General features: G+C 40.7%; 1 protein-coding gene across 4 annotated transcripts in view; it reads right to left on the reverse strand.

The window, feature by feature from the left end:
• Nucleotides 1-27,906, reverse strand: part of LOC126426407 (tenascin-like) — a 562,410-nt gene that overhangs the window by 136,346 nt on the left and 398,158 nt on the right. For all 4 annotated transcript variants that reach the window (XM_050088324.1, XM_050088323.1, XM_050088325.1 and 1 more), the window contains exons 17-18: nucleotides 25,430-25,652; nucleotides 6,436-6,557 (exon numbers count right to left, since the gene is read on the reverse strand). In XM_050088324.1, coding sequence (XP_049944281.1) covers nucleotides 6,436-6,557; nucleotides 25,430-25,652 — 345 coding nt within the window. The remainder of the gene's footprint in view (nucleotides 1-6,435; nucleotides 6,558-25,429; nucleotides 25,653-27,906) is intronic.

A 27,906-nucleotide genomic window follows, 5' to 3' on the forward strand; every position in this document is an offset into this window, starting at 1 on the left:
CGCCTCAGTTGGACCAGCGTTCGTGCTGGACGTGCAGACCGCGTGAGACGAAGCTTCATCCAGTCCCAAACATGCTCAATGGGGGACAGATCTGGAGATCTTGCTGGCCAGGGTAGTTGACTTACACCTTCTAGAGCACGTTGGGTGGCACGGGATACATGCGGACGTGAATTGTCCTGTTGGAACAGCAAGTTCCCTTGCCGGTCTAGGAATGGTAGAACGATGGGTTCGATGACGGTTTGGATGTACCGTGCACTATTCAGTGTCCCCTCGACGATCACCAGTGGTGTACGGCCAGTGTAGGAGATCGCTCCCCACACCATGATGCCGGGTGTTGGCCCTGTGTGCCTCGGTCGTATGCAGTCCTGATTGTGGCGCTCACCTGCACGGCGCCAAACACGCATACGACCATCATTGGCACCAAGGCAGAAGCGACTCTCATCGCTGAAGACGACACGTCTCCATTCGTCCCTCCGTTCACGCGTGTCGCGACACCACTGGAGGCGGGCTGCACGATGTTGGGGCGTGAGCGGAAGACGGCCTAACGGTGTGCGGGACCGTAGCCCAGCTTCATGGAGACGGTTGCGAATGGTCCTCGCCGATACCCCAGGAGCAACAGTGTCCCTAATTTGCTGGGAAGTGGCAGTGCGGTCCCCTACGGCACTGCGTAGGATCCTACGGTCTTGGCGTGCATCCGTGCGTCGCTGCGGTCCGGTCCCAGGTCGACGGGCACGTGCACCTTCCGCCGACCACTGGCGACAACATCGATGTACTGTGGAGACCTCACGCCCCACGTGTTGAGCAATTCGGCGGTACGTCCACCCGGCCTCCCGCATGCCCACTATACGCCCTCGCTCAAAGTCCGTCAACTGCACATACGGTTCACGTCCACGCTGTCGCGGCATGCTACCAGTGTTAAAGACTGCGATGGAGCTCCGTATGCCACGGCAAACTGGCTGACACTGACGGGGGTGGTGCACAAATGCTGCGCAGCTAGCGCCATTCGACGGCCAACACCGCGGTTCCTGGTGTGTCCGCTGTGCCGTGCGTGTGATCATTGCTTGTACAGCCCTCTCGCAGTGTCCGGAGCAAGTATGGTGGGTCTGACACACCGGTGTCAATGTGTTCTTTTTTCCATTTCCAGGAGTGTATGTATAACAATTATGGACCAAAGACTGAACCTTGGGGAACCTCATATGTGATTTCTACCTAGTCAGAAATATGTCCCCAAATTATATTGGTTGAATTACTAAGTACAAACTTCTGCTTTGTCTTTGTTAGATATGACGTTAGCATTGGCTGGCTATATCATTAAGCCTATGTTGCTGTTGTTGTGGTCTTCAGACCAAAGACTGGTCTGATGCTTCTTTCCATGCTGCTCTATCATGTGCAAGCTTCTCCATCTCCCAGTACCTACTGCCACCTGCATCCTTCTGAATTTACTTATTGTATTCATCTCTCGGTCCCCCTGTACGATTTTTACCCTCCATGCTTCACTCCAGTATCAAAATGCCTTTTGTGCCTCAGAACATGTCCTACCAACCGAACCCTTCTCCTAGTCAAGTTGTGCCACGAATTTCTCTTCTCCCGAATTTTATTCAGTAACTCCTCATTAGTTATGTGATCTACCCATCTAATCTTCATCATTCTTCTGTAGCACCACAATTTGGAAGCTTTTATTCTCTTCTAGTCTAAACTGTTTATCGTCCATGTTTCACTTCCATGCATGGCTACATTCCACACAAATACTTTCCGAAGAGACTTCCTGACACTTAAATCTATACTCGATGATAACAAATTTCTTCAGAAACACTTTCTTTGCCATCACCGGACTACATTAAGCCTATGAAACATCAATTTATCTAGGATAGTATGTGATTCACATAGTCATGTTATTGTTGCTAAGGTCCGATACGATTCTAGAATGCATCATCATCTCAAAAATTCAGAAAAATGATGTCATCCTTAATGCTGAGGCATATACATGTTCGTCTTAATGTCAGTAATTCCCCGTTTATCTAGAAGCTTCATAGTGTGAGCATTCTTTAATTTCAGGCTTGCTGTGTCTAATAAATACATAATCATTTAGGCATTAATAGAATCAGTGATCCGTGGTCTAGGGGTAGCGTCTTTGATTCATAATCAAAACGTCTTCTGTCCCAGGTTCGATCCCTGCCACTGCCTAAATTTTGATAAATAATCGGCATTGGCGGCCGAAGACTTCCGGCATAAGAAGTCAGCCTCATTCTGCCAACGGCCTTGTCAAAGAGGGCGGAGGAGTGGATAGAGGTTCAAGGCACTCTCTTGTCCTAGGGGTGGGAAATTGCCCCTAAAGGCGGTAGAATCAGCAATGATCAACGACATGAGGATGCAGAAGGCAATGGGAACTACTGCATTAAAGACATGTAACGTGTATCCACAGGACATGTGGCCTGTAATTGCAGAAGTATCTTGATGATCTCTCCATTGGCAAAAGATTCCGGAATAGTCCCCCATTCGGATGTCCTGGAGGGGACTGCCAATGGGGAGGTTACCATGAGAAAAAGATTGAATAATCAACGAAAGGATAATGTTCTATGAGTCGGGGCGTGGAATGTCAGAAGCTAGAACGTGGTAGGGAAACTACAAAATCTGAAAAGGGAAATGCAAGGGCTCAATCTAGATATAGTAGGGGTCAGTGAAGTGAAGTGGAAGGAAGACAAGGATTTCTGGTCAGATGAGTATCGGGTAATATCAACAGCAGCAGAAAATGGTATAACAGGTGTAGGATTAGTTATGAATAGGAAGGTAGGGCGGAGGGTGTGTTACTGTGAACAGTTCAGTGACCAGGTTGTTCTAATCAGAATTGACAGCAGACCAACACCGACAACGATAGTTCAGGTATACATGCCGACGTCGCAAGCTGAAGATGAACAGATAGAGAAAGTGTATGAGGATATAGAAAGGGTAATGCAGTATGTAAAGGGGGACTAGAATCTAATATTCATGGGCGACTGGAATGCAGTTGTATGGGAAGGAGTAGAAGAGAAGGTTACAGGAGTATATGGGCTTGGGACACGGAATGAAAGAGGAGAAAGACTAATTGAGTTCTGTAACAAGTTTCAGCTAGTAGTAGCGAATACCCTGTTCAACAATCACAAGAGCAGGAGGTATACTTGGAAAAGGCCGAGAGATATACGGGAAGATTTCAATTAGATTACATCATGGTCAGACAGAGATTCCGAAATCAGATACTGGATTGTAAGGCGTACCCAGGAGCAGATATAGACTCAGATCACAATATACTAGTGATGAAGAGTAGGCTGAAGTTCACGACATTAGTCACGAAGAATTAATACGCAAAGAAGTGGGATACGGAAGTACTAAGGAATGACGAGATACGTTTGAAGTTCTCTAACGCTATAGACACAGCAATACGGAATAGCGCAGTAGGCAATACAATTGAAGAGGAATGGACATCTCTAAAAAGGGCCATCACAGAAGTTTGGAAGGAAAACTTAGGTACAAAGAAGGTAGCTGCGTTGAAACCATGGGTAACAGAAGAAATACTTCGGGTGATTGATGAAAGGAGGAAGTACAAACATGTTCCGGGAAAATCAGGAATACAGAAATACAAGTCGCTGAGGAATGAAATAAATAGGAAGTGCAGGGAAGCTAAGACGAAATGGCTGCAGGAAAAATGTGAAGACATCGAAAAAGATATGATTGTCGGAAGGACAGACTCAGCATACAGGGAAGTCAAAACAACCTTTGGTGACATTAAAAGCAACGGTGCTAACATTAAGAGTGCAACGGGAATTCCACTGTTAAATGCAGAGGAGAGAGCAGATAGGTGGAAAGAATACATTGAAAGCCTCTATGAGGGTGAAGATTTTTTGATAGAAGAAGAAACAGGAGTCGATTTAGAAGAGATAGGGGATCCAGTATTAGAATCGGAATTTAAGAGAGCTTTGGAGTACTTACGATGAAATAAGGCAGAAGGGATAGATAACATTCCATCAGAATTTCTATAATCATTGGGGAAGTGGCAACAAAACGACTATTCCCGTTGGTGTGTAGAATATTTGAGTCTGGCGACATACCATCTGACTTTCGGAAAAGCATCATCCACAAAATTCCGAAGACGGCAAGAGCTGACAAGTGCGAGAATTATCGCACAACCAGCTTAACAGCTCATGCATCGAAGCTGCTTACAAGAATAATATACAGAAGAATGGAAAAGAAAATTGAGAATGCGCTAGGTGGCGATCAGTTTGGCTTTAGGAAAAGTAAAGGGACGAGAGAGGCAATTCTGGCGTTACGGCTAATAATGGAAGCAAGGCTAAAGAAAATTCAAGACATTTTCATAGGATTCGTCGACCAGGAAAAAGCGTTCGACAATATAAAATGGTGCAAGCTGTTCGAGATTCTGAAAAAAGTAGGGGTAAGCTATAGGAAGAGACGGGTCATATACAATATGTACAACAACCAAGAGGGAATAATAAGAGTGGACGATCAAGAACGAAGTGCTCGTATTAGGAAGAGTGTAAGACAAGGCTGTAGCCTTTCGCCCCTACTCTTCAATCTGTACATCGAGGAAGCAATGATGGAAATAAAAGAAATGTTCAGGAGTGGAATTAAAATACAAGGTGAAAGGATATCAATGATACGATTCGCTGATGACATTGCTATCCTGAGTGAAAGTGAAGAAGAATTATATGATCTGCTGAACGAAATGAACAGTCTAATGAGTACACAGTACGGTTTGAGAGTAAATCGGAGAAAGACGAAGGTAATGAGAAGTAGTAGAAATGAGAACAGCGAGAAGCTTAACATCAGGATTGATGGTCACGAAGTCAATGAAGTTAAGGAATTCTGCTACCTAGGCAGTAAAATAACCAATGACGGACGGAGCAAGGAGAACATCAAAAGCAGACTCGCTGTGGCAAAAAAGGCATTTCTGGCCAAGAGAAGTCTACTAATTTCAAATACCGGCCTTCATTTGAGGAAGAAATTTCTGTGGATGTACGTCTGGAGTACAGCATTGTATGGTAGTGAAACATGGACTGTGGGAAAACCGGAGCAGAAGAGAATCGAAGCATTTGAGATGTGGTGCTATAGACGAATGTTGAAAATTAGGTGGACGGATAAGGTAAGAAATGAGGAGGTTCTACGCAGAATCGGAGAGGAAAGGAATATGTGGAAAACACTGATAAGGAGAAGGGACAGGATGATAGGAGATCTGCTAAGACATGAGGGAATTACTTCCATGGTACTAGAGGGAGCTGTAGAGGGCAAAAACTGTAGAGGAAGACAGAGATTGGAATTCGTCAAGCAAATAATTGAGGACGTAGGCTGCAAGTGCTACTCTGAGATGAAGAGGTTAGCACAGGAAAGGAATTCGTGGCGGGCCACATCAAATCTGTCAGTAGACTGATGACCAAAAAAAAAAAGATATATCCCTTCAATTTGCATCCAATATGTGTGGCCTTTGGATATACTAACTATCTATATCACTTTTAATTACTATTGCTGTCTTACATTTGTTAGGTTTTTTTAATAAATACCATCTTTCATTTGCAACCTCGTATTGCTACGATACTAATTTTGTCTTCAGTTTTTAAAACCGAAATGTCTGCATTCACAGTCTGAACACAGATTTTAAGTAATGTTTGTGTGACACAAAACAAATTAAATGTTATATTCAACACATATTAAATAGTTTTTAGAACTACATCATACCATTGTGCACCATAGAAAGCCTCTAATGAAGCACCTCTGAATCGAGTGTCTTATAATTTATTAGTATCGCAAATCAATGCTTTAGTATACAGAATGAATTTTCCCTCTTCTGTGGAATGTGCACCGATTTGAAACTTCCTGACAGTTTCAAACTGTGAGCCAGACCATACTCAAAGCCCAGAACATTAGCCTTTCATGGGCAAGTCTACCAGCTGAGTCACTCAAGCATGATACATGACCTGTCTCCACTGTTTTAAATCCGTCAGCACCTCATCGCCTACCGTTATTTCACAGCCTCCTAATCAAATAGGTAACTCTAACCAAGCAGTCACATTTATTGCACATTTCTTCATGAATAAAATTTTATTTGTTTTCTGTTAAGGTTTAAGTGGAAAATTTTCTCAGGATGACTAGTCGATGAGGAGGGGGCACAAAACATTACGAAACGAGTTATATTCCTCTCCTTAACAACAGAAGAAAGGAAAGTCATAAATATTTTATTGAGGTAGCGAGAAATGCACGAATAGATCTCTGTTGGCAAAGTGACCATTTAATAAGAGTAAAGAACAGCATTACAAAAGTTTAATGTCCCCTTCTATTAGATGAGTGTGATATTAATTTGGTGAATGGTAGTGTGTAACCCTAGCCATAATTATTTTTCAGGCATTATTTTCATTCGCGTTACATCAAATAACTGGTAGTTTTTTTAGATACCTGATATGTGACTTTGTATCGTAGTGACTCGTCTTGTGAATTCAGTGGAGGCTGCCATGTAACATTCAACTGTCTGCCAGACACCAAAGGCACTACATTCACAGCTCTCACACTTCCCGGGGCTGGAACAGAATAATCCTTATAAAGCAATCCAGTAAGAAGAAAAGAGAAAGGTCAGAAAGTATATATAACGATTTGTTGATTATGAACCTTTTCTTGTTGATAACTGTATGCACTCTCTGTTATCATTATAAAAAACAAATGATTCATTATTAGCCAATCATACATTATAATCTCAACACACGAAATTATATTTCACACAAAAATATTTTACGAGCATTTCCAATTGCATATGTGTTTGTTATGTGTTGCTTGATATCTGATACAGTTATAGGTTTACCCTTCAGGTTTTTACTGTCATTTTAGTTTCTACTACGATTAGGTCCACAGTTCAGTACAAAAAATGGAAGAACAACAACAACAACTCATTTGGAAACGTCACACACACAACATAATATGTATTATAGACATCACTCAATCTCAAAAACTTGTAATATACGTATAGTAACGTTTTCTGGGATATTACTACATAACCAAAGAACGTTGTGAGGCATTAATTATCTAGACATCCCACTGAACATGGTCTGATATTTATTACTTTATTAGCTGAGACAAATCTTTTTCAGTACACGTATTTTAAACAAGGAACCGCATATAATGTTTTTATGTGTTCATAAAAAAATCTGAAAGTATATAATTTATTGGTAATCACAATTTAAATTACAATCTGTGCTCACATGATACTGATAAACTTGTGTATGTAATTTACATAAGTGCATGCATTATGTGTAAGTGGAAGCAATTTTATAGAAAGTTGTAAACAGATTTCTTTTAAAAACATGTAGTTAGGCAACAGTTATATATGCATATGTAAGTACTTTATGGTATTTTTCTTACATGATCGACGCCTTTTTCCATGAGGTGGCTGTAGCTATCACCTTATGCTTTGCCTTTTGCGAACTTCAATTCTCAGCATTATTATTTCTTTATTCAGTATACTTATGGTCACATACACTGAAGCACCAAAGAAACTGGTATAGGCATGCATATTCGAATACAAGGACTTGTAACAGATAATATGTGGGGATGTGGTCGGCAACGCCTATATAAGAGAACAAGTGTCTGGCGCGGTTGTTAGATCGGCTACTGTCACTACAATGGCAAGATATCAAGATTTTAGTGAGCTTAATCGTCACGTCATAGTCGGCGCACGAGTGATGGGACACAGGATCTCCGAGGTAGCGATGATGTGGCAATTTTCCCGTACGACAATTTGATGAGTGTACTGTGAATATCAGGAATACGGTAAAACATCAAATCTCCGACATCGCTGTGTCCGGAAAAAGATCAGATGAGAACGTCACCAACGATGAATAATGAGAATCATTCAACGTGACAGAAGTGTGACTCTTCCGCAGATTGCTGCAAATTTCAGTACTGGGCCATCAACAAGTGTCAGCCTGCGAACCATTCAACGAAAGATCATTGATATGGGCTTTCAGAGCTGAAGGCCCACTCGTGTACCCTTGATGACTGCACGACACAGAGCTTTACGCCCCGTCTGGGCCTGTCAACACTGAAGTTGGATTTTTGGTGACTGGATACATGTTGCCTGGTGGGACGAGTATCGTTTCAAATTGTTTTGAGTGGATGGGCGTGTATGGGTATGGAGGCCACCTCATGAATCCATGGACCCTGCATGTCAGGGGGGGGGGGCAGTTCAAGCTGGTGGAGGGTCTGTAGTGTTTGATGGCGAGTTCAGTTGGACTGATATGGGACCCCTGACACGTCTAGACACGACTCTGACAGTTGACACATACGTAAGCATCCTGTCTGATCTCCTGCATCCATTTGTGTCCATTGTGCATTCCGACGGATTTGGGCAATTCCAGTTTGACAATGCCACACCCCACACGTCCAATATTGCTACATTGTGGCTCCAGGAACGCACTTCTGAGTTTAAACACTTTCACTGGCCGCCAAACTCGCCAGATATGAACATTATTGAGCGTATCGGGGATGCCTCGCAACGTGCTGTTCAGTAGAGATCTCCACCTCCTCGTACTTCTACGGATTTATGGACAGCCCTGCAGGATTCATGGTGTCTGTTCCCACCAGCACTACTTCACAGTCCTAGGGCACGTTGTGTTGCAGCACTTTTGCGTGATCGTGGAGGTCCTAAATGATATTAGGCAGGTGTACCAGTTTCTTTGTGTCTTCTGTTCATTACAGCACTGTTTACCAAGAACAATCGGGTTATTGATCATGTCGTTCACTGATGCTAGCTACCACCACATACGATGAATTACTGGAGTACTGCTTGTCTGGGAGTTAATTAGAGTTGGGTGCTAACAGAAAGGTCGACGTGCACAATGCGTTCCTTAGAAGCTGCTGTTGGCTACAGAAGGGCTGGGTGGGGAGTAGTGGTGTTCTGCAGAGCCAGATATTTACTACCCTGAGGGGGAGGGGGAAATTAGGGAGGTGGCAGTTTACAACGCTGACGCAACAGAAATTCTGTACGGTGGACGGTGCAGGTGGAAGGTTGCCGTCTGGTGATCCGAAAAATAATTTCAGAATATTGTACCCGGTGAAAGCGTTGGGGTCGGAACAAAACGAAAACACATACTTTTTATGGGAAGGAATGTGTAGGGTCACAGGCAACAGTCATCAGCTTATATGGGAAGTATCTTCTCATGGCAAGTGACGAGGCACACTTCCCATCAAAAAGCACCAAATTCCAGAAGATCTTTTGAATGGAGTATGAGCTACAGGCGATTGGTTAGCAGATTCATGCCCTTGTTGTGGCAATGTTTCTGTAACGGCCGCTGGGATTCGTCGTCTGAGCGCAGGTATAGACGCCAAGTTCCCAGAGAGAGAGGGCATATGTGAACTCACTTTCCTGTGGAGACTGATCGAAGATACTTCCCTCTGGGGATCAACCTATAATCTTCACAGGTAAGAGCTACAGCGGAGAACCTCGGGACTACATTTTGAGACGTTCTGCTTGGAGGTGTGAAGACGTTCCTTTGTGAACAGAGTTGTTATTCATTTTAGTAGAGTGATGAATCTTTACCTTTCTGCGAAGTCTGACACACATTGAAATGCATCTTTACGAAAGAATGCTTGGGTCGGATTTCTGTTTCGCGCTGGTGAGAGAACAGAAATCTTGAGTTGTGTTATGTCTTGCACTGACGAAATTTGATCCTTGGACGTTTGTGGACAGTATAGCATCCACTGTCGAGGCAGAGAATTACATTTACGCCATGTACCTCATCTGCACCGCAGCTAAATGAGCAAATCGTTGCTGCAGTGTAAATGCCGTTGGTTCTTCAGTAGGTGACACGCGCTCCTGAATTGCGTCCGGTGTTAGTGGTCTAGTGGCGAGCATTGCTGCCTCTGGATTATGGGGTCCCAGGCTCGATTCCCAGCTGGGTTGTGGATTTTCTCTGCCCGGGGTCTGGGTGTCTGTGTTGTACTCATCATTTCATCATCATCATCATCATCATCATCATCATCATCATCATCATTCGTGACAGTCGCTAGATTGGGCTTTATAAAAATTTGTACTTCGTACAGGCGCTGATGCCCGTGCAGTTGAGCGCACCACAAACCAAACAGCGACATCATCATCAGCTCCTGAGTTAGGCTGTTAGGGAAACACTCACAGTAAATGGATTGAGTTCTATTTGCTTGTCAACTGAGCTTCTTCCAAAAGTGTCTGTCAAGGTGCACGTCTTCCGTTTCTCACCGCTGATCAGTAACAGGCAACTTCGTGTCCATGTAATAAAGCGGGACATGGTCCCAGGAAAGTGAAAAATATGTTCCGCCAATCTAGAAATTACATTTAGGGTGGGATCTACCATATTTACAGAATTTTTGTACTCTATATATTTCTTGACAATAAATCATTTATGGTATCCAAGTTGTGATTCATTTTAGTAGCATCCTAATAGCAGTAATTGGTTTGATTGCTAAAATGAAGCAAAGTAAAACCAAAATACAAAGCTTCATTTTACGCAAATCTGTAGGCGTAGATTGTCAATAGCTGGGCCGTTTTGATCATTTGTATACGTGAGAATTCCATTGCGGGTACAACATTAGGCTACAACACATACACACGCTATATGTTAGAAACACCATAGGGGTTTACCCTGTAAGTGATCAAAATCAACTTGATATTTCATTATCAGTGACTATTATATGTCAGAGTTTATTTGTTCGCACTAGTCTGAAAAATAAGGATAAATTGTTAACATTGGTACCTGAATGTACTTGTGATATTGTGTTTGATGGGTTACAAAATCTCTGCTGCACTAATTTACCAGTAGCTGTAATATAATACGAACTGAAATCGCAGGCAACTCTTCTAATAGCAGTGACCTATATTTCATTGCTACAATAATACAATATTTTTGTCACCTACTCTCAATTCTAGAAGTCTGCACATCTTTCCACATTGTTACTGATTTACAGAATTAGTTCAAAACATACTTGTTTGGTCCCTCTTCTCCTGTTTTATGATGCAACTCAGGACTGACTTCATCATCATCATCATCATATTAGGCATTTCGTGTCCAATGACGGATACAGGCCTCCCCAAGACTTCTCCAAGAAATAGAGTTTATATTCATATGCGTGCTTGCTGGACCTGTGTGTTTTCTCTTATCTATCCTTCTTCCATTAGGATATTTTCTGTATTTTCTTGATTCTTGGAATCCAGCAAAGACCTTCGTTGATCTGTTTAGTACTCATTTAGCTACTATGTGTCATGTTCAGCTCCATTTCAATTTATATGCACAATCATCACAATCCTATCTACTCCTTCAGTAAGTTTTCTTATTCACTTGCTTATTTTCTTCACTCTTCTACTAACATCCAACAGACAGGGCAATTGCTGCTGTGGTGTACTAAGTTTCCTTAATCGTTTTGAATTAAATGTCTTTGCTTCACTGTCTTAGCTCAAAATTGGTTACACAAATTGACTATAAATTTTTCATTTCAGACATATCACAGTATCATTTCTTAAAACAGAATTTAATTTGCCTGAACCACGCCAGGTCAATATAAGGGTGTGGCTTTTTTCTGCACTTTGAGTGATTATTTTCAAATTCCGTAGGTAAATATCATCAAATGGCTATATGACGGTTTTAAATTGTAAAATTTTCTTCTCAAATTTTTGGTTACATGTCAGTATTACACCAATTAATTTTCGGGTCTACTTGAAAACTTGATGAAATATATTCTTTCATTAGTTTTTTTGTTTATGTGTCCAAAATCATAACTGTAGGATCTCATCATTGACATAAAAGCATGATTTTGAGAGCCGAAAGGAACAACTCATTCTGTAGATCATATTTTCCGCTACAGGTCTGACAAGGTGTGTAAATTTAGCAGGTCACTGTCAAAGGTGATCATTTTAGCCAGTATGGAACGATTCTGATTTGCACTTGTTTGTGTTTGTGCACGCCTGATCAGTAGAATGGCACCAGTTGTCACTAAATGTGTCTGAGACACATTTTGCAACACTCTTATCTGTGTAGGCTACATTTTAAAAAATTGTGAATAAATATTTACACAGTGGCACATGTACCTTTTACTTTTTAGAGACTGGAAAATTACTTTTCCAGTTTTTCAGCCTAGTATTGGCCATGTTAAGCGCATCATTATTGCCAAGACGCAGTTCATCAAGGGCACATATGTCGAACGGTTGGAACATTGTAGAAGATGTTCTTTGTCCTGAACTTCACCAAAATCGCATATATTTTGTGATTTGTCTTTGATGCCACTTTTAATTACGTCTTACAGATCTTATAATTAAATTTTCCCCGAGACATTAAAGTCTCATCTTTATGTACGATAATGGTGGAAGCAGGAGAAGTGAATTGAAAATTTTTGCGACAGTCAGGACGTGAACCCGGGTCTTCTAGGCAGACACGCTAACCTTTACACCACCACATCACTGTGGTCAACATTACTGCACGAACTACTCAGATGGTTTGCCCTACCCAACACGAACTTCATATCTTCAGTTTCTTTTCCCCCCTTACATTATCACTATTGCCAGGGCTGTCCTGAATTGGAATAGCATCCCAGAGTTGGACTCAATGGGGGAAGTCCTGTAGCATAGGTGATGTTATAGATCTTGTATAGCTCAGTCTCTAAAGTCGCCCCTCTTAGCATACAGGAAAAACTGGGAGAAGTCTCACGACTCTGTTCAAAGACCATAAAGATGCCATACAGTTCGACACATGAGGAATATAAACCTGAGAGTGCTCAGGAAATGTTTTTGAAACTAATAATGACAATAAATTTACAATATAGTAAAATAAGTAATTTGGCTAGAGGAATGAACAATAAGATTGATCAACAGTCTGGTAAAATCAGTCACGAAACTGAGCAGCAATCCAGTAACAGCAGTCAGAAAAATGATCAGCGGTACAGTTATATAAGTTGTTTAACTAGTGACTCAGTTGTTTCAAATATGAAGTTAATGGACATATTGAATTCCAGGAGTCTAAGTTAAAGCAAATTTAGGGATACATTTACATGAGTTTGGTAAGAAATCTGAGGAAAGGATTTTTCATGTTGAGACCAAATGTGAGAGGTCCGCAGAGGACGTAAAAATCTAATTAAGAGAGGGAATTAACTGAATAGCTCGAGAAAGAAAATGAAGGTCACATACATTAAATGATGATGTGTAAAAAGTAATGAAAAAGGTTACTATAGTGGAATCGCTACGAAAAGGTAAATAAGTACAGTTTGAAAAGAATGTGTGTGTATGACTGAATGAAATAGAAGCTATCCTACATCAGCTGTCTCATGCAGTTAATAATGTAGAGGGTAGTTTGTATGAGCATGATTGTAGATTGTCTGACATAGAAAAGAACAGCTGAATAATCACTGATGATGGTGAATGTAATTTTGCAACTGAGTCATCTGAAGTCGCTTATATAACAATTAGACAGTTATTTTTTAAATTTGATCCTGCTGGTAGTGTTAATGGAAAAAATTTTTGAAATGATTTTGAAACCCTTCTTCTTCCCTTTCAACCCTTCTGCCTGAAGAAGGAGCCACTGGCTCCGAAAGCTTGCCTAATTATGACCTTCTTTTAGGTGTGTGTGTTCTGCTGCCGTATGGTAAGTAGATTTTTTTAGGTATCCAGTTGCATTATATAGTCAAAAATTGATTGTTTTCGTTGCTAGATTATTTATTGATAGAAAAGATAAATTTTATTACTTAAAATTTTAGGGGAAACAGGAACTTGGAAAATTACTGTTACTGAACGATGTAATAGTTACAAATAATTTAAGAATGGTTTTCCCAATGAGTATTTTGGCAGACAAAAGTAAATAGAAAACGAAACTGCCACCAAAAAATGGTTCAAATGGCTCTGAGCACTATGGGACTCAACATCTTAGGTCATAAGTCCCCTAGAACTTAGAACTACTTAAACCTAACTAACCTAAGGACATCACACACACCTATGCCCGAGGCAGGATTCGAACCTGCGACCATAGCAGTCCCGCGGTTCCGGACTGCAGCGCCAGAACCGCTAGACCACCGCGGCCGGCGAAACTGCCCCCAAACTGGCCATGAAGGCCCAACGGTACCGACCGGCCGCCGTGTCATCCTGAGACCATAGGCGTCACCGGATGCGGATATGGAGGGGCACGTGGTCAGCACACCGCTCTCCCGGCCGTACGTCAGTTTCGGAGACTGGAGGCGCCACTTCTCAGTCACGTAGCTGCTCAGTTTGCCTCACAAGTGCTGAGTGTACCCTGCTTGCAAACAACGCTCGACAGACGGGGAGGTCACCAATCCAAGTGCTAGCCAAACCCAACAGCGCTTAACTTCGGTGATCTGACGACAACCGGCGTTACCACAGTGGCAAGGGCATTGGCAGACAAAAGTAAATGGAGTTGCAAAATAGTTTGTACACTGGACAGAAGTTCAGTCAACAGTGGATAAAATTTAATTAATTTTTTGCTTTAGTGGGCAACGTATTTGTTTTATGTAAGTAATAAATAGTAACCAGAGCAGAGGATAATGGATTTCGGTGGCAAGTTACCCATTATATGGCATAACAAAATTATTTCAACTGATACAGATCAAATTCGAAAGATTGTGAAATATTTTGGAAGGGCGAAATAACCGACGCTGGACGAAGAGCAAATAAATCCGTATTTCAGGTCCCAGGGAATTTCAGAAAAGAGAAACAACGTTAAGTAATAATGGACTAAACGTCATCCAAACTTTATGTGGGAAATTCAGTTTAAAAGTGATGGTTTGAACTCACCTATGCAAAAGTTTGTTGTTAGGAAGTAAGTTTTGTTTCAGTAAAACTTGTTTTCGTAAACAGATTTAACAGTTTTCAAAAAGAGTATGAATTTGTATTATATTGGTATTCGGAAAAATTTTTTTAAGTATGTGGCTTGTCTAGTTCGTAGAGCTGTAAGATATGGGAATATGGATATTGATTCGAAACTTAATAAAAGAATCACTTAATAAAAGCAAGTTTTCTGGTCCAGACTGTGTACCAATTAGGGTCCCTTCAGAGTATGCAGATGCATTAGCTCCATACTTAACAATCATATACAACCGTTCGCTCGACGAAAGATCCGCACCGAAAGACTGGAAAGTTGCACAGGTCACACCAATATTCACGAAAGGTAGTCGGAGTAATCCACTAAATTACAGGCCCATATCGTTAACGTCGATATGCAGCAGGATTTTAGAACGTATATTGTGTTCGAACATTATGAATTACCTCGAAGAATACGTTCTATCGACACACAGTCAACATGGATTTAGAAAACATCGTTCATGTGAAACACAACTAGCTCTTTATTCACATGAAGTGCCGAGTGCTATTGACAAGGGATTTCAGATCGATTCCGTATTACTGGATTTCCGGGAGGCTTTTGACACTCTACCACACAAGCGGCTCGTAGTAAAATTGCGTGCTTATGGAATATCGTCTCAGTTATGTGACTGGATTTGCGATTTCCTCTCAGAGGTCACAGTTCGTAGTAATTGACGGAAAGTCATCGAGTGAAACAGAAGTGATCTTGGGCGTTCTCCAAGGTAGTGTTATAGTCTCTTTGCTGTTCCTTATCTACATAAACGATTTGGAAGACAAATTGAGCAGCCGTCTTCGGTTGTTTGTAGGTTACGCTGTCGTTTATCGACTAAGAAAGTCATCAGAAGATTAAAACAAACTGCAAGACGATTTAGAAAAAAATATCTGAATGGTGCGAAAAGTGGCAGTTGACCCTAAATAACGACAAGTGTGATGTCGTCCACATGACACGATACATCAGTCTAACCCAAAAGCCGTAAATTCAACTACAGACTTAGGTATTAGAATTACGAACAACTTATATTGGAAAGAATACATAGAAAATATTGTGGGGAAGGCTAACCAAAGGCTGCGTTTTATTGGCAGGACACTTAGAAAATGTAAGAGACCTACTAAGCAGACTGCCTATACTGCACTTGTCCGTCCTCTTTTAAAACACTGCTGCGCGGTGTGGGATCCCTACCAGGTAAGACTTACGGAGTACATCTAAAAAGTTCAAAGAAAGGCTGCACGTTTTGTATTATGGCGAAATATGAGAGAGAGTGTCACAGAAATGATACAGGATTTGGGTTGGAAATCCTTAAAAGATGGAATCTTGTCACGAAACTCCATGCCCCAATTTTTTGTTGACACCGACCTACATAGGGCGGAACGATCACCACGATAAAATAAGGAAATCAGAGCTCGCACGGAAAGATATAGGTGTTCATTCTTTCCGCGCGCTATACGAGATAGTAGAGAATTGTGAAGATGGTTCGATGAACCCTCTGCCAGGCACTTAAATGTGATTTGCAGAGTATCCATGTAGATGTAGATGTAGATGTAGACTTTATGTATTATTTTTGTAGTTTGAGACGTTCAGTTTTGTCTGCCGTTTACATAGTTCTTAAATTTTGCTACAAACATTTAAGAAAAGCAGGAAGTGAATTGTGTGGGGATTTGCATTGGCACTTAGGACAGGGGGAGAGCACTCAAAAGCGGGCCTTATGTCTTTTCTACGCTGCCTTCCTCTTTCCAAGCTGTCGTGTTCACATGCTTCCACGTGTGGGAAAATTACACACCGATCTGTAAAATAATACTCATTTCCCATACTCCGATGTACCTGGTGATCAAAAAGTCAGTATAAATTTGAATAAATCACGGAATAATGTAGATAGAGAGGTACAAATTGACACATATGCTTGGAATGACATGTGGTTTTATTAGAACCAAAAAAATACAAACGTTCAAAAAATGTCCAACAGATGGCGCTTCATCTGGTCAGAAGAGCAATAATTAGCATAACAAAGTAAGACAAAGCAAAGATGATGTTCTTTACAGGAAATACTCAATATGTCCACAATCATTCCTCAACAATAGCTGTAGTCGAGGAATAATGTTATGAACAGCACTGTAAAGCATGTCCGGAGTTACGGTGAGGCATTGGCGTCGGATGTTGTCTTTCAGCATCCCTAGAGATGGCATTCTGTCACGATACTCTTGCGACTTCAGGTAACCCCAAAGCCAATAATCTCACAGACTGGGGACTGGGGACCAGGGAGGCCAAGCATGACAGAAGTGGCGGCTGAGCACACGGTCATCACCAAACGACGCGCGCAAGAGATCTTTCACGCGTCTAGCAATATAGGATGGAGCGCCATCCTGCATAAACATCGTACGTTCCAGCAGGTTTTTATCATCCAGGCTGGGAATGATGCGATTCTGTAACATATCGGCGTACCTCTCACCCGTCACAGTAGCAGTTTGGCTGTCCAGCGCCTTCTGTCGGACATTTTGTGAACTTAGTTTTTTTTTGTTCTAATGCAACCCCATGTAATTCCAAGCATTTGTGTCAATTTTTACCTCTCTGTCTACATTATTCCGTGGTTTATTAAGTTTTCAAATTTATACTGCCTTTTTAATCACCCTGTATATGATATTTTATAGTCTTCCCGACTAGCGTTGTAGCATTCTCAGTTTCGTGCTTGAATTAATTTGGGAGAAATTTAAAATTGTCTAAAAAATAAAATTTGCAACTTCCCATTACAGTCAACATTCAGACACTACGATACTTATTTTTAAAAATGCGTACTTAGTCAACAAACAGTTAATTAAGCAGTATTTTGTTGAAGAGTGTAAGTTATGTAATGTTTCGAGCTTTCAAAAAGTAATGTGTCCACATCAATATTTTGATATGTCACGCTGTCAGAGTGAGTGACGGTATGTCACATTTGAACATTGAAATACATGGTATGATGTGTTTATGGCCAAGTAGTTCGTAGAACCAAAATCTTTACTCATGGCGTTAAGACAAATGTACAGAGTGGTCATTAATAAAAACGACACACGCAGCTATGGGTTCCTAATTGGAAATGGAGGAAAAAGTGTCCTGTGAACATGTGTCTGGAAATGGACGGTGTGCGTGCTACGGCAACAAATCGTCCGGGAACACAGTACAGAGCTGCACCGCATCCGTGTCACGAGAGATGTTTGAAGTGTCCTCCATAGGGTGCAGTGCACGCGTCCACAGGTCGCATCATGGGCTGCTGCACTCTTTCGCACGTTCCAACCTCTCTCCTAATTTGTGTTAGAGGCGTCGTGGCGGACACAGTGTTGAAGCGTCAGCACATCGGGAACTGATTCAGCACACACAATGCTTTTCAGATGCCCCCAGACGTAAAAATCCATGGTGTTTACGTCAGCTGATCCAGCAACGCCATGCTACAGGGCCACTGTGTCCTATCCAATGTCCGACGAAAATGTTCTTCAGATGTCGACAAAGTGTAATGCAGAAGTGGGTTTGTGCTCCGTCATGCAAAACCCACATAACCTATCGTATTGCCTAAGGCACACACTCAAAGAGCCTAGGCAGACTATTCCGGAAAAAGTCCTATTACGTTCCTCCGTCGAGGCGTTGTGGAATAATAACCGGTCCAAACATGTGGTCGCCAAGAATCCCCACCCGCACGTTGCTGCTGAACCGATGCTGATGGGGTGCCTCAACCGTTCCCCGAGGACTGTCTCTAGTCCAAAGTCGACGATTATGCAGACTGATGATGGCAGTTCCGGTAAAGGTTGCTTCATCGGGAAAGACGACCGATGCCAGAAGTCCCATAACTCAGATGGTCTTGTGCGAGAAATATCGATTAAATAATTGCCAGTAGAGGGAAATCAGCCTCTGATAATCCTTGCACTCGTTGCAGGTGACAGGGACAGTAGCCGTTGTCATGCAGGTTACACATAACTGTACTTCGGCTTACACTGTGTTGGTGGGGCACTAGCCAGGAGATTGTAGTAGGGTTCGTGTCAATAGCCTGTAGAAGCCGGTCCTCCAAATCCGTTGTACGCACAGTCCTCCACGTTCAACTGTCCCAAAGGACCCGTGATCAAATATACGCCCAAAAAGGGCTTGAAATGTTATGTGATATAGTTGGTGTCTGTGAGGATTACTGTTTTGGCATAGCTCCCTCTCTACGATTCCCATCTGCTTTGCCCTATGGAATCACAATCTGTGCTTGTTCCCGGCATGAATACCAGACCATGCTGCAGTCACACAGCCTGCGACATACGGGTACGAGGAACACGTGGCACGTGGTCAGTGGAACTGTCATTCGTCAGCGCCAGCTACAGTAGCAACGACGCGTTCCCGGTCACATGTTCATAGGACCTTTTTTCCCTCATTACCAGTCAGGAATCCGTCCTTCCAGTTTGTCGGTTTTATTAATGTTCACCCCTGTACATGAGACTTATCCCAGTTTATTCACTTTTCGGGAAATCGCCGTTAACAAGCAGAGTGGTTCAGAAAATGATGGTTATCGGGTGGCAAAAAGCTTTTACACAAGATAAGAGATTTTTGCGACTTTCTTCCGATGAGCTTAAAAATTCCACTTGGCGTGGTATGTAACCGTAATTCTCAGCTACAGATATTGGTGAACTGTGCATTATTGAAAGTCTATTTTGGAAATGATACACACCGTTGAACTTTCTTACCGCTGATTTACTCTTTAATAGTCGTAACAGGTAAAGAAATCTGTACTTATGGTGGCTACTGTTAAATGGGTGTGATATATACGTGAATGCGATAATCCTAACAATAGGCAGATAGTTATTTTTGGCGAATAATTAAGTGTTTGGGCGGACTTTGTACTTTTAAAATGACAATACAGGACAAACTTCTAGTGAAGACCTTGTCTCATTTCAGTAGTTTCAGGTAGACCTGTGATAAATACCCCGTGTAAGTAGGCTGTTTAGGTTTTTATGTTGCTAACGCAACATAGCACTCTATATGAAAATCACTGACTGTGCTGTGTGCAGTCTGTGGCTGGTTTGCATTGTTGGAATTTGGTATTGTAGTGTTGAGCAGTTGGCTGTTAACAGCACGTAGCGCTGCGCAGTTGGAGGTGAGCCGCAAGCAGTGGTGGATGTGGTCAGAGAAATGGCGGAGTTTTGAGAGCGAATGATCTGGACGTGTGTCCATCAGAGACAGTAAATTTCTAAGACTGGATGCCATGAACTGCTATATATATATATGACTTTTGAACACTATTAAGGTACATACATTGCTTGTTCTCTATCAAAATCTTTCTTTTGCTAACTATCCCTATCAGTAGTTAGTGGCTTCAGTAGTTTGAATCTTTTATTTAGCTGGCAGTAGTGGCGCTCGCTGCATTGCAGTAGTTCGAGTAACGAAGATTTATGTGAGGTAAGTTGGTCAGGGCCATTATTATGTAGGGATTATTGAAAGTCAGATTGCATTGCGCTAAAAATATTGTGTGCCGGTTTAGTGTTGATCAGAATAGGTAAAGAGCGAAATGTCTGAGTATGTTCAGTTCTGCTGAGCTGTTTGAAAATCAAATAATGTAAGAGGTTTATCAGCACAGTAATTCATTAATTTTTCTAAGGGGACGTTTCATATGTCGACCCTTAGCCGAGGATACCTCACTGGAATCTTCTGATTTTTTCTTGTAGTTTCCATAATTACTGCAGCTATTGTTTATTGCTAGCGCATAATTATAGAGAGAATTTCCATTGTAGTTGTAGTTTTTTATTGTTGTACAGTAAAACAGTTGTGGCATGCCTGTAGATTTGTACCAAGTATTTCGCAGCTGCGCTTGCAATTAACGAGATATTATTTTCAATGCCATGTTAATGTGTTTTCTTATTTTGCTCTTCAAATTGTGCTTTTCTGTGTTATCTTGTGAAATATTGTGACAATAATGGCGTGTGATAACCGTAATACTAGACTCCAAAGTAAACTGAGAAATGACAGTGAAGACGAAAACAGTGTCTTAGCGCCACCGTTTAATGAATTAACTAATGTTCAACATAGTAACTTGGTAATTGTGCATAGGGAAATGGAGCGAGCTGCAAATAATGGTGTAGACCGTGAATCAATTAGTGAACAGGGAAGCATTATCGATCGACCGGTCGGCAACAGCTCGCCTCAGGAATTCGAAATGACAGGACACAATCTCGCAAATACTGTAGATTCAGGTTTTGAGTCCTCACCGTTTTCTCAAATATGTCAAGACACATTTTCTGGTTATCAAAATGTGAATGTTGCCGGTGCAAATTCACTGTCGAAAAGCATTGAGGAACATGTTTCAGACACCAGTGCATTGTTATTACAATTAATACAACAAATGGGACAAAAGCTTCAAAAGATAGACACAATGGAAAAAAATCTTCAAAAGTTAGACACGATGGAACAAAATCATAGACAAACACAGCAAAAGCTTCAAAAGTTAGACACAATGAAACAAAATCTTCGAAAGTTAGACACAATGGAACAAAATCTTCAAAAGTTAGATACAATGGAACAAAATCTTCAAACGTTAGACACCAGGCTTGAACAAACACCTGAAGATTTAACTACTGAGTTACATAACATCGAATCGAAATGTCAAAAAGTCTGTAATGACGTAAAAACACAAATTTGTGAGCATTTTCAACCTATTTTTTCGCGGCATGAAAATGCATTACAGAATCACGAAGGAGCCATAAAAGAACTGCAAACTATTGTTCATGAAAATCATGAGACCTTGCGGGCTAAAATTGACTTAGTTGCCTGTACCGATTCGATTACGCTACTTGCAAAAACTCAGGAAAACTTAAAGGACACAGTAGATACTCTGAAAATTGGTTCAGAAATACACATGGAGGAAATTAGTTCATTATCAGGGAAAGTAGTCGAACTTTCGGATCAGCTAAATAATTCATCTACGAAGGTAGATGATAATCTGAATGACACAAGACCGGTAGTCTTTAAAGACACAGAAGAATGCGAACAAATTAGGAAATTCCACTAAATCAGAATCAAATTAATACGCAACACCAAAGAGAAATCCGGGAAGTACTAGATCAGTTGACACAAATACAAGAATTATGTATTTCAAAGGACACTCGCGCTCCAATACAGGAAGAGGGACTTAAAAATACGGAACAGCCGCAAAATAATAACACAGGGCACTTCGGAAATTATGAAAGAAATTGACAAGGAACACCGAATTTTGAGATAAAACCGCCGAAACGACGTAACAATGACCGACATGCGACTCGCCGACATGATGATTTTGAATATAAGCTATTTATTACTACACGTAAATTCGAAACATTTAAGAATTCTGGTAACCACATTCATCCACAAGCGTGGCTTCATCAACTCACTAATTGTTTTCCTCCCAACTGGTCATTAGAACACAGGATAACAATTTATGTGTGGCTATTTACAGAATGACCCGATTGTAAGAATGCGATCGGTCGTTCAAGATTGTCACAGTGAAGGAGAATTTTATCATGCCTTCCTCCAAGCATATTGGTCTCAAGCTACTCAAGATCGCGTAATACGTAGCACCATCATGATGAGACACTTTGAACAATCTGAATTTTCCAGTCTTGTCAAATATTTTGAAGACATATTGCACAAGAATCAGTACCTGTCAAACCCATACAGCCCCTCAGAACTCATCCGCATTTACTTAATAAAATTGTCAGAACATTTACGACATATTATTTTGGCAGGACGTTGCAAAGACGACATTGAAGCTTTTCAGGGACTGTTACAAGAAGTGGGAATTGACACTGACAATCGCGGGTCCCGAATACAGGAAAACAATCATTACAGGTGACACCCGTCACAATTCCGTGACGACCGAAACAATAACTGGACACGACAAGGCTATTCTTACAACGCAAATCCTGACCAAAACAGACACCACCCGCATGACAACCACTGCCAGAGTAATAATAGTTACAGAGAAAGATCACAATTCCGTAGTAATGACTATCACAGAGACAATCAGAGAAACAGGCAATATGGGAACCTAAATAATTATTATGAAGGGAGACAGAATAACGTCAGACTCCACGGTCCACCGCGCAGTTACGATTCCGGGAGAAATTCTCCACCACATGACCGACAAAAAAGAAACTATGGAAACTACCGACATAACGACAGACCTGAATTTCATCGGAACTGGCGGGACTCAAACAGGGCAGGGCCCTCTCGACAGGGTGAATTTGTACCAGTAAGATCTCCAAATCCCAATAACGACGCGCCAGAGGCAACCACATGCGCTGGCTGGCTCAGAGAAAAATAACATAGATGTTAACCATGAGAAAAATTTCAGCATTCCTTACCGAAGTATACAACATGATAATTGCTTTGAAATTGAAACTCTGCGCACTAGAAAGGGTAAAAGATAGCACCACATATCACATGTAAAACCATTTATTGAAAGATAATCTCATTTTTAACTTAGTCTTTGCTACAAAATTTTTTGCTTCACGCTACTGGTACAATTTGTCACACTTAGAAACTGTTAACATGCAACAATGTTTTGAAGTTAGATATCCAGTCTAGAAGCTGGGGAAGAATGTTAAACAGAAATTAAGAATGCATTGTTATAGTGAACGGACGACACAGTGTTGTTATTTGTACATTCTTGCTTGTTAGTTGCACAATTATGTAACGACTATAGGGCTCACATATACAACATGCGTGAGCGCATTGTCAACGCATGTGCGAACATTACGGAAGGCGAACTACTCGCTGTTGAGAGGAATGTCGCTACACGTATTGCCAAATGCACTGGGGTTGACGGACATCATTTTGAGCATTTATTGCATTAATATGGTATTTACAGGTAATCACGCTGTAACTGCACGCTTTCTCAGAAATAATAAGTTCACAAAAGTACATGTATCACATTGGAACAACCGAAATAAAATGTTCAAATGTACCTACGTTCTGTATTTTAATTTAAAAAACCTACATGTTACCAACTGTTCGTCTAAAATTGTGAGCCTTATGTTTGTGACAATTACAACGCCATCTATCACAAAGCGAAAGAAATGAACTAAAACATTTATATTTCTTTATGTACTACATGAATATGTAAAAATATTGGGGTTCCTACTTTTAAAAAAACGCAGTTGATACCCATTTGACCTGTGGTAGCGCCATCTAGCGGGCCAACTGTAGCACCATCTGTTTCCCTGGTTTCCGCCTTGAAGCTAGACAAGTTTCGTTCGTTGCAGTTTTTTCGTTTAACGCTTATTTCGTGAGATATTTTGCCTGGTCACGATCAATGCACCACCCTGTATAGTGTCTGCATTACTGAGCGACTATCCTAGAACATAGCACCAGTTGAAAGTTGCCTACATAATGGCTTCAAGGGGCAACAAAAATTAAATGTTGAGTATTTCACATAATTGTTGATCCACTTTAAAAATTTAAAATGTTGTCATAGTCTATTAGTTAACAGGTACAGTCTCATGTTAAAGGTTTAATGAATTAAGTCAAGTTTTACAGTGTGTTTGTCTTGAGGCAGTGTAAATGATAGTGTGAAAATACCCTGGATTTTTCATCCAGTACATAAGAATGAGAGCACTTAGTGATTTTCAATAAACTTTAAACTGAATTTCAAACTTTTTCTAACATTTTGCACACTTAGCTGTGATATTTAACGCATTAACTCGTTTGTAACATAATCAGACGTTTGAGGCTGTTTTATACATGATAGGGATGTTTATTGTTTCTTTCTAATATGTGATTACCCAGTACAACAATCGTTCTAAATTAGTCATGATGACATCAATTGCACCTAAATGCTTGAATGTATAAGTTGCAAATTTTCAGTTCAGTTAAATACAGTATACGCATTAATAATGCTGGTATACTTCATAACATAACAACTTTGTCTGGAAAGCAGACCTTCTTTTCTATAATAAGTATTTACATCAATTAAAAACACTGTCAAATAGACTGCAGTTGAAATAATGTTTAGCAAATACTTCCTCTATAGAAAAGAACGAATGCTGTGTTAGATTTCGTATAATTTTCTTTATGTAATTTTCACTATCGTGAACAACATTCAATACACATAAATTTGCATTCCGAGTGAACTCATCCATTTACGTCTTGTTATTAAGTCAAGAGATAGGAAGTTATCATACTTAAGCCATCCTTTTTTTACATTAGATTCATCTTTTCTGAGCTATCATAAGCACTTAGTAATTTCATTTAAGGTGTGGTACTGTCATTGGTATGGCTTAAAGTTTAGAAAAATACATTTACCCTACAATTGAGTGCCCTGAACAATTACGAAATCCCTCTGTGGATTAACACAGAATGCTGGACTGGAATTTAAACCTGGAGCAGCGTCTTCCATGAATGCATCTTGCTCACTCAGCCTTAAGTATAGGGATTACTTTCCTCCCCTTTCACAGTCTCTCCACCATATGTGTATATCTTAGCCATACTTCTGTCGTTTCCATTGTAAAACTTGTTAAATAAGTAACACCATTCCACACAACATAACCTAGTCTGAGAGTATTACAAATCGTACAGAGAAAACACAAAGGCGTCTTCCTTACCAGCAGGCAGGGCGTGAAGTGTAATCTCTACAGGCAGAGTCTTCTTGCCAGTCACAGTTTTCCCAACCAGCTGGACGCGATAGCTCGTGTCGGGCATAATATTTGATAGTCTCTTGCTGCCATTTTTCTCAGTTACGAGATATTTAAGATGCTCACTTCCAGAGAGAACAGATAGCTCAAATTCCACTATTTCACATAGCAATGATGTCTTCTCATGTTCATACTGTTCACAAATTAAAATATCTTAATATCAGATGCAATCAAACATTCACAAAGTCTCTAACGAGTGATAACGTGCACAAAATCAAGAAATGGGAAAGGACAACTGAATTATAAAATGTTATAATGTTATGCCAAGGCACAAGTCAATAGGAGATATGGGAATAAAAATATTGATTACTGATGTTCTAACTGCCAAGTGTAGAAGTATGAATCTGGAATTTGGTTGCAGTAATTCAATTTCTTCTAATTAAAACCGATAAACAATATTTTATTCAAAAGATTCTCCATTGCTACTTATACATTTCTCCAAACTGTCTGGCAGGCTATGAATGCCATGCCAAAGAAACAGCTCTTCTTTTGAAGCGAACCAGTCAGCGAGCCTTTTTCGTATATTTTCATACGACTTGATGCGTTGTTCAGCGAGAGAGTCTCCCAGTCCCAGTGATGCAAACAGATGATAATAGGACGGAGCCAAGTCTAGAGAATAAGCCGCATGCCCTAGTACTTCCCAACTGAACGCTTCGACCGTTTCCCTGACTCGTTTTGCTGTGTGTGATGGGGCATCATCATGGAGCAATATGACTTTGTGTTGCCTTTTTCCATATTCCGGTCGTTTTTCAGGTAATGCTCGAATTAAAACATCCATTTGCAGTTGGTAGCGATCAGTGTTAACGGTCTCACGAGGTTTTAGCTTCTCATAACAGACGACAGCCTTCTGATAGCACCAAACACAGAGCATTGTCTTCTTTCCAAATCGATTTCGTCTTGCAGTGGATGTTGATGGTTTGCCTGGATTAACCCATGATTTACGACGCTTAGGATTCTCAAAATATATCCATTTTTCATCAACTGTCACTATTCGATGGAGAAACGTCTATTTTGAATCTACCGAACAAAATTTCACAAGTGATTTTCGAATTGTTTGCTTTCATTCAATTAATGCGGAACCCATTTTCCCACTTTCTGCACTTTTCCCATAGCTTTCAGCCGAAGATAAACGGCTTCCTGCGTCACATTCAGTTATTCCACGAGTTTCCGTTTGAGTATCATCTTCATCCAATAAGACCCTGCAGTTCGTTGTCTTGGAACTTTCACGGTCGTTTCCCGGACTCGTCGCTTCTCATATCAAGATCACCACTTTTGAATTCTTTGAACCACTCCGAACACTGAGCTTTTCCAAGAGCACGTTCGCCGAAAGCTTCGACAAGCATTCGATGCTATTCTGCAGCAGTTTTCTTCAAATGATGACAGAAAACCAACGCTGTCTGCAAATCGTAGTTCGTAGGCACAAAACTCGACATCTTGACGGGCTTGACACAGACACCGATTTGTGGAACTTGGGTTACTGTGTTTCGACATTCGTCGTCAGCCATTACAGGAAGCAGATGGCATTGCAGACACGTTCTCACAGGATCTACACTGACGGCTAGCACCACATATAGGGAAATTCCGGTTTCATACTTCTACACCTGGTACACTATGAAAAGCGTCATAAATCTGTATTAAGTGATAATCATGGATGAAACTGTGTTCTTTGAAAGCTACAAAGCAATTAAAATGATGATAATTCATAAATATAACAAAAATTATATATATACAGGGCGTCCCATTTATCTTGACTACCTTAAATACCTTTTTGTCCAGATGCAAATTACAAAATGCTTCAAGCAAATTTTCTTTAGCCGTCAGGGGACATCAATCAGCAAGATTGCCTTCGTTGTACCTGTTTCTTTTTTTTCGAAGATATGAACAGCAATATGACTAATTTAAATGACGTCTTGTATTTTTTATTCGGTTTAGAGCATTAACATTATACATTAATTTAACGACCCTCTGACATCAATGTAATGACACTTACTAAATTTGTTTTTCAGAGGTTTAAAACAAATTTTATTTTGCACAGCAGAGAAAGCTTTGTAAGCAGGAGGCAACGATAGGAAGAATTTTGTGCGTGGAAGCACACGTGTACACTTGGTTTCAATGATGTACCCTGCTGTGAGTGGCACAAGACAGATATATGTGATGAATAACTATGCACTTAGCTGTCCTAATTTTGACATGCGGATACATGTCTTTTGGTCTGTCATGTATCTACTAGTTCATGAGAAAGAGTACTTTTACTGCCATTATTTACAATGACCTGTTTGTCGAGATCTGAAGATTTTAACTTTGATTACCGAAACCAGTTGTCTGGAATAAATATTATTAGCTGTCTAGGTAAAGAAGTTTGTCTTCACTGATATAAGTTGTTGTTT

The sequence above is a fragment of the Schistocerca serialis genome, chromosome 11, assembly GCF_023864345.2.
Source record: "Schistocerca serialis cubense isolate TAMUIC-IGC-003099 chromosome 11, iqSchSeri2.2, whole genome shotgun sequence".
In the NCBI taxonomy this organism is placed as follows: Eukaryota; Metazoa; Arthropoda; class Insecta; order Orthoptera; family Acrididae; genus Schistocerca; species Schistocerca serialis.